The sequence below is a fragment of the Podarcis gaigeae genome (assembly GCF_964106915.1).
Source record: "Podarcis gaigeae genome assembly, chromosome: 16".
Taxonomy (NCBI): domain Eukaryota; kingdom Metazoa; phylum Chordata; class Lepidosauria; order Squamata; family Lacertidae; genus Podarcis; species Podarcis gaigeae.
The window spans coordinates 16,247,763-16,256,149 of NC_139693.1; the positions used below are offsets into that span (position 1 = coordinate 16,247,763).

General features: G+C 48.5%; 1 protein-coding gene across 1 annotated transcript in view; it reads left to right on the forward strand.

The window, feature by feature from the left end:
- Window positions 1–5,409, forward strand: part of SMG5 (SMG5 nonsense mediated mRNA decay factor) — a 32,296-nt gene extending 26,887 nt beyond the window's left edge. The window contains exons 21-22 of the mRNA XM_083716433.1: window positions 60–198; window positions 682–5,409. Of these exons, the coding sequence (XP_083572559.1) occupies window positions 60–198; window positions 682–765 (223 nt within the window). The 3' untranslated portion in view covers window positions 766–5,409. The remainder of the gene's footprint in view (window positions 1–59; window positions 199–681) is intronic.
- Window positions 5,410–8,387: the final 2,978 nt, after the last annotated feature.

Sequence of the window (8,387 nt, forward strand, 5' to 3'; positions counted from 1 at the left end):
TTTACTAAGCCAAATGGTGGCACTGTTTTCTCTCTTTTGCCTCAATACTAATATAACAGGAACCTCTATAAGATACTGGATAGCTGCAAACAGCTGACAACCTCTCAAGGGGGCAGCGAAGATGACTCCAGTGGGATGGTGACCATCCTCACAGGCTTCCAGCTGGATGACCCAAGCAAGCTTTCTGCGCCCATGAAGGTGAGTGTGGTCTGAAACCAAACTGTTCTGGCTTCGTGATGATATTTTGACTTGGGGTATGGAATACTTTTTAAAAAAGCAGTGTTTGTTGAAATAGAAAGAGAGTACCACTCACGAAAACAAAATTTATATCTGCAGAACTCGTTGCCACATGATGAGTGCAAAGTAGTGGTTGAAAGTAACTGGGGACGTGGTGGGATAGGCTTTCAGTTGGTTAATCTGCCAGGAGGCAAGATTCCATTTTTACTATTTAATTATTGCTGGCAGCAAGTGAGCAATTTCACCACCATGCTCTGCCTGTGATTTTCCCAGGATTCAGCTGCCCAGATACTGTTGGAAGACAGAACTCAGGGCTAGAAAGGCCTGAGATTCAGGGTGGTGAGGATGGTTACATCACGGGTTACTGGGCAAGATGCAAAGAACAGTACCTCCCCTCCAGGGCCTTACTGCATTTGGATGCCAACTCCCTTGTTCTTTCCCCAGTCTGCGATCCAGGCGGCAGCCAACGCCAGCGTCGAGATAAAGAACGTTCTGGAATTCTACAAGCAGTGGAAGGAAATGGGTTGAGGGGAGAGAAGCCGCTGGGTTGGTTGAAGCTCTGTCTCCCCGTCTTTGGACGCGCAGCGTTGGAACGAAAGAAGTCAAAACCACAGGCGATATTTGGACACGAAGCAGCTGCCGCCGCGGCAATCCATGAAAAACAAGCAGCTGGGCGTGTGCACGATACACCCCCCCCACATCCACACCCCCGCCATCCCCTCCCCATCTGACCAAACGGGCGGTGTCTGTGGCAGACCACGCAGCCGCTTGGGGAAGAGAGACAGATCTCGGCCGGACAGAGGAGAGGTGGTCTCCTTTTCTCCCAGCTGATGGGGACGGGTGTGAGCGGTGGGAGGGAGGGCCTCCATTCATCTCCAAAAAGCTTGCTTGGTTTCTCGTCTCCAGGATCCTGCAGGCAGCTTGCCGCCTACGCTTGAAACAAAAACACAACATTTGTGACTTTTTGCCACCGGATCCACGCTGCGAAAGAGCCAGTGATCCTGAGAGAGGGGATCAGGATTTGCGGGAGGCTCTTTCAGAATCTGGTGATGGGGAGGAGGACGTTTTCTCTCCCATTTTTATTTCATTTCTGCCCCTTCCCCTTATTGTGTTTTTCTTTTTTTATGCTCAGTGAACACCCCTCTTGTTTTTTCTTTCTTTCCCCTCCCTTGTCTCCTCCTTCCCCCCAAAACTGGGGAGGGTTCGTCACTTTTGAGTGTTTGAAAGATGTCAAGGTGGCAGGGGAACAGTGATCCTGTCTCAGCAAAGCAAAACAGCTCTCTATAAGAAGCTTCCGAATGAAAACATTATTTATTTCCTTGTGGGTGGGGGTGGGATGAGTTAGCTGTGAAAAGGAAACAGTGGGCCTCATTCCCCTCCCTTTCTGCACCCTCCACTCTGCCTGTCCAAAAACTGCACCATCTTCTCACGCCTTGCTTTTCTCATAAAGTGTTGCGTTTTGTGAGTGGTGTCACAGACCATCTTGGGCTGCTTGAGCCAGGGAGGGAACAAACCCCACATTACAGCTCTCCTTTTATTCCCTGGGGTTAAACGTCCATCTGCATGGTGCTGTTCCATCCGCCTCCCCTTTCTATTCCCCTGTTCACCAGACAACAGGTAATTAGAAAATGGTGGCCCTTCTACTGGGCTTGCTTTGGGTTTCTTGGTTTGCCCTGAAAAACAAACAAACCCTATTTTCTGTGGCTCCTTGTGGCTTTTGTAGGAGGGATGAAGGCTTAGCTCTTGTGCGGAGCTTTTGGAGAGGAGCGAAGGGAGGCTTTGCGGGCTAAGCAGGAGGAGGAGGAAACCTGACGGTATCCCTATGCCATTTAGAAAGCCATGGGACCTTCCTTCCCCCAGTTTTCTCTGCCTCCTCTGAAATACCATAAACCAGGAAGGGTTAACTAAGGTCTGAGTGTTGAGGTTCCTGAATGGGTTCTCTACGCCTGACTCCCTTCCACATTTGCCAGTGTTTTATGTTGAGCCTGCCAAAGGGTCACTGTTGGAAAGATGCAGGTTAGTGGCAAACCATTTCTTCTTGAAGCTAGCTTTTTCTTATGGGGGCCGGGGGAAGCCACCTCAGGGCCTAATAATCTTTTGCCCTATACACCTCCCAAGTCTTCCTTCCCCACCCCCCAGGCCTGGTTTTGACACCCTCTGGGAAGGGAAGATACTGGAAGGGTTTGGAAGCAGTTTCCTGCGAGGACTTCCTTCTACATTCCACTTCCCTTCCGCCAGGCAAATAGGAAATGGGTGAGTTGCCAGCCAGGCCTCCCCCTTTCCCCACTCTTGTTTTCTCGGAGAGCCAGGTGTGGTTTCCTCCGAGGCAGCAATGCCTCTGGTGGCTTTGTGGGCCATCCAGTGCCGCCATCCTGGATGCTTTTCTGCGGGTTCTGTATTTGGCCCTCGTCGCCTGCTCCTCTCGATCTCTTCTTAATCAGGTTGTGTTTCTTAAGCTTTTGAGTTTTCCATTAAGGTTGGGGTTTGGCCCCAGGCGTCCTTCTCCCCACCCCTAACATGGCACCCAGGATGAAATTCTTTGCTGCTTCCATTATGCCCCTACTTTTGGCAGGAAGGTGACAGCACAGCCACCACCCTTTGGGAACCATAGATTAGATTTCTCTGGCTTGGCACGTGCTTGATTATTTTTTAAGCCATCCTAGCGCTCTCAAAATAGCAACCGAACACGAGTCCCATCATCTGCCTCCAAGAGGATACACTGAAAACAAAGGTTTTTGTTTTGTTGCTCACCTGCTCATTCCTGGTTTTCATTTGGGGTTTTGTTTTGTTTTTTTAAAGGGATTCTGGGCTGTTCCGCTCGAAATGGTAAAGCAGAGGGCAGGGGAAGAGAGAGAAAACCCACTTGGTTTTCTGTTTGAGCTTCCATGATGCAAACTGGGCCAAGGAGAGGAGAGGAAGGTACACAAGAGCATGTGCAGAGTTCAGAAATGCCAGCAAACTAGACCACTTTGTAGTTATGAGGGGCAAGTTTTAGCCTTGGTGGAAGAGGCAGTGGAATCAAGAAATTTAGTTGTTACCTGAGTGATATATTTTAAAACCAGGGGCAGGGCAAAATGACTTGACATAAAATGGGCATTTTTAAAAAGAAGGGTATATGTAGTTCTGCAGGCTGAGTGCAGCCCACCAGCTGTGTAAGGTACTTTTGCAGCACTGAAGTCCTCTTTGTACTTTGAGAAATAAGTAACTAAGGATTCTCCAAGGGTTTGACTGTGGGAAGAATCCTGCCCTTCTGAAGTACAGGCAGTTGAATGCTTCTATCCTGCAGGGTAAGGTTTGGCAGAACCTCTCTTCCCTCCCTTGCTCCTCCTGCAACTGGGGAAGGTGCAGGTGGACCCTTTGTGATTTGAACAGGGTTTTTACAGAAATGGTGAGCTGGACTGCCAGAGCAAATAGGTATTGGAGGATTTGAAGGAGTATCAAAAGAGGTCTAAGTGGCCCACCAGAACTCTCGAAAGAGCTTCCAACAAAAAAATACTTCTGTACATTTTCTGCATTGCGTGTGTGTGTGTGTGTGTGTGTGTGTGTGTGTGTGTGTGCGTGTGTGCGTGTGTGTGCTGTTTGTTGCGCCACTGTTTTGGAGAAGTTAAAATTAGATTACAAATTATAAATGAACCCCCCCAAAAACCACTTGGGGAAAAAATAATCGGCTCAAGCTAATTGGATGTTGTAAATGTAAATTCTGACATTTCTGCCTCCATTTGGAGATTACTTCACCCGAAAGTAACTCTTGCTAAGGAGGTCCAGGCTGATCTAAAGAAAAAGAAAAGGTGAGGCTTTCAAGCCTGGAGCCTTGTTTCTTTTGGAAGCACGGTTTAGTGTGGAAATTTATCATCATCATTATTACTATTGAGGAAACAGATCCTGCCAAATTTGCAACCAGCTCTATCGGCACCCTACTTGGCTTCCAGCAGCAGGCCCTGTGGCCTTCAGCTTTGAAATCCAACCTGTTTACCAGCAAACATTCAGCAGCAGATGCTGATGGGGGCAGGCCCTTTGTTTTCCTCTAAGTGGATGGAGGAGTAAAGGGATTTTGAAACATCTTGTTTGGGCTACACCGTCAGTATCGCACCCGCCTTTAGACCATCTCTGCAGTGTAGCCTAACTCCTAGTAAGCAGTAAAACATTCTGGTTGGATTTTCTCTCTTTTTAAAAAAGTTCCCTCTTTCTGTCCTCACTTGTTGGGAGTCTGTGACTGGCTTGTCAGAAGGAAAAAGGGATGGTAAATGTGCAAGGTCTCCTTTGTAAGAGCTGCTTCTACCTAATGCTTAGCACATGGCAAAGGTCAAAGGCACAGCGGGCATATTTGAGTCTACTGTTTTTTTTTTTGGGGGGGGGGGGAGTTCCTCTTCCTAACCCAATGATGTACAACCAAGCTCTGGCCCTGGTGATAATGACTCTCGAGAGCCCCAACAACTCTGGCTAAGCAGGAAGAGAGAAACCATGTGGGAAATCCATCTTAATATTTTATGTTCCCTGAAATTGGGGTTTCTGCTGCTCATCCACCCAAGTAAACCTGATCTTTTGGACTGTCATCAGAAGCCTGTGTGTGTGTGTGTGTGTGTGTGTGTGTGTGTGTGTGTGTGTTTCACATGGGACATTAGCCATGGGTGGAAACATGGGTTTGAATTCTATAGATACCCTTGTAGGCTGTGCCAAATAGCCCTCCAGTTCTTTTCTTCCTGCTTCCATCGCTTAACTCTGTTCCTTCAATGTTGTGTGCGTGTTCTCTGCATCTAGAAAGGGAGAAAAAATCCAGCCGAGATTCTCTGGCTGGGAAAACTGGTGGCAGGAGAGAAATTGGGGGGGGGGGAGCTGCCGCTGATGCCAGTTTGCACACCAGAGCTGGCTGCTTCCAAAGACTTGGACTACAGCAGAAACGGTGTTGGGGTATGGCCCAAACTGCAGCTTCTCTGAAAACTGTGGGGAGTTCAAAAGTCGGTGGGAAGGGGGGCGTGTTACGAGATCTGCAGTCCTAAAGGTGGCCAGGAGCCATATCTGAGCATCCATATAAAGCTCTTCTCAGTATGAGTTGGGCGGGAGGAGGAAGAGATGTGAACTGGCCCCTGACTTACCGGTATACGGCCCTCCACTATGTAAGATTGGAACACATTGACTGGCTTAATAAAAATGCAAGATGTTTGTAAATCTTTATCTGTGGTCACTTGTATTTTATTGGAGAGGAGGGATTGGTCTACTTTTCCTGCGATGGTGTGTTCCATTGAGGTGGGGAAGGCCACCAGCGGTCCACACAACCTGCTCCCTAACATGGGTCAACTGAGCAAAGATGCCAAGCCAGGGGCCTTGGATGTTGAACTATGGAACTCCCTCCCACAGGAGGCGGAGATGGCCACCAACTTGCATGGCTTTAAAAGAGGATTGAACTTCATGGAGGAAAGGGCTATTGATGGCTACCAGCCATAATGGTTATGCTGTGCCTCCACAGACAGAGGAAGCAGTGCTTCTGAATACCAGTTGCTAGAAGCCTGAGGAAGGGCGATGGCTCTTGTGCTTGGGTCCTGCTTGGGGGTTTCCCTTTGGGGTATCTGCTTGGCCCCTTGGGAGGAGGATGCTAGACTAGGTGGGACATTGGCCTGACCCAGCAGGTTCTTATGTTCTTATGGCTTCCAACTTTTCCCTGTATTCTGGTTTGCTGGTGTCTCTTGAGCAGGCATCCCCAACCTTCGGTCCTCCAGATGTTTTGGACTACAATTCCCATCATCCCTGACCACTGGTTCTGTTAGCTAGGGATCATGGGAGTTGTAGGCGAAAACATCTGGAGGGCCGCAGGTTGGGGGTGCCTGCTCTTGAGCCTTCATGTGGTCTGAATTGTGGGGGATGAGATGGGGGCAAAGGTGGGTGGGGGAACCCCTTGATTTCCTCCCACCTCTCCCTCTACAAAGAGAGTTGTTCTTTTTCCAGTTGATTCTGAAACGAGCAGGGTGTACCCAAGAGAGTTTGCCCATGCCCAACTTTAAAAAAGAGGTTCTCGTGAGTCCAAATCGCCCTGTGGCATCTGCCCGATTCTCTGATCTGGACTGGCCTCCTTGCCATCTGGGGATGGATCCTGCCCCAACCCTATAGTATAGGTTATAGTATAGTGAGGTTTCAGGGAACCATGCAGAGGGCCTTCTTGGTAGTGGTCCCTGCCCTTTGGAACGCCCTCCAAGCAGATGTCGAGGCAATAAACAACTATTTTACTTTTAAAAGACACCTGAAGGCACCTGTTTAGGGAAGCTTTTAATGTCTGATTGCTGTATTGTTTTTAATACTTGGTTGGAAGCCACCCAGAGTGGCTGGGGAAACCCAGCTAGATGGGTGGGGTATAAATAATAAATTATTATTATATTGTTGTTGCAGGGGTGGACAGGACTTTAAATCCCTTAAAATGTGGACGTGCAACATAATTAAGTTTCCACCAAAGTGGAACTCCCATGGGGCTTAAAAACAAACCACTACTCTAAGGCACGCTGTGTCCCGTTGCAAGATGCAACATCCTCTTTAAGGCATGGGGGTGTGCCAAGTTTCTGTGGCGTCCAGATGGCCTTCTGCACTCTTGAGCATGTGCAGCCCGTGTTGCTTTTGAGGGGCAGATCATCCTTACTCGAAACATGTTTGAGTGTAACTGAAATGGACCTGCAACTTTAAATTGGGAAGTTTTAGCAGAGATTTGGGAAACTTCTCTAGCACTTAGGTTTGCTGAGCTCAACCAAGACCAGGTCTGGAGCCCGGTGGTGCTTCCAAGTTAGGCATGACTTGAACACTATTTCAGTGGGACTTGGCCCTAGCTAACACCTGCTAGATCATAGCGGGGTTTTGTGCCGTTGTGCTAATTCTTGCTGTGTACGTTACTCTGGCTTTGCAACCTCTTCAGTTGGCCCAACCTTGGCCAGCTTAATTCCCTCCAGATGTTTTGGGCTACAACTCACATCAGTCTCAGCCAGCATTATGCCTGTCACTTGGAAGAAGGGAAATATGTCGGGTGGCTTCTCTCCCATAAGCTCTGCTGGTTGCACTTCAAGAACATGGGAGGAGCCTGGCTGCTGGGTCAACCCAATGGGATCTCATCTAGTCCAGAATCCTGTTCTCACAGTGGCCAACCAGGTGCCCCTTCTGGGAACCCCACAAGCAGGACCAGAGCCCTCCCTCCCTCATGTATTCAGAAGCATTTCCTGCCTTCAGCTGTGGAGGCAGAACAGAGCCGCCACTAGTAGCCATCCTTAGCCTTCTCCCTGAACTTGCCTGATCCTCATTTAAAGCCTTCTAGGTTGCTGACCATTACTGTGGCAGAGAGTTCCACAGGTTATGTACTGTGTGAAGAATTCCTTTTATCCATCCTTAATTTTCCAACATTCTTCCTCACTGGATGTCCACAAACTGTGCTCATAAGAGGGGCAAAAATAATAATAATCCTCTATCCACCTTCTCCATGACATCCATTATTTTATAAACTTCTATCATGTTGCCTCTTCTTTGCCTTTTCTCTAAATTTAAAAGTCCCAACACTTGGGTCGCTTTTTCCCTCTTGCAAGATTTTGCTCCGAAGTTGGTCTGAAGCCTGCCTTTTTACAATGAGCTCTCTCAGCGCTGAGCTCCACATCTTGCTGCGATGCCCTTAAATCACTTACTTAGCCTCTGTGCCCACTGCAGAACGCCACAGCCGTCTCCCCAGTCAACTGACCCAGATCGCACAACAATAGCAGAAAGAGGCTTTTGTGTTACCTTTTTTGTCAAAAACATCTTTCAACCTCCTTCGAAGGGAGCTGGTTGTGAATTCTGGGTCAGGGCTGCGTTCCACAGACATTTTGTTCAGTGCGCAGTTTTTTTAAAAGGGATTTCTTCTCCCACCCCTTTAAAAATCCTTAATTGCCCCTACGGCAGAAATGCGAAGCCAGTCTCACCCTTCACCCTAAGTCCCTGAGATGGGTTGCAATATTAGAACACACATTAAAAACAGTTCAAAACAACTTGTTGGCATCCATGTGCCTCGATAGACAGTGGAGTGCACCTCCAGGGGTGAAGTCAAACCTCTCCATTAGCAGCACCAAAATGAGGGTGCAAGCCTGGGCAATGTGCGTGGTGGTCCAGGACTGCCTAGATGACAGACCCCCCCCCAGCCTTGCCTATGTGGT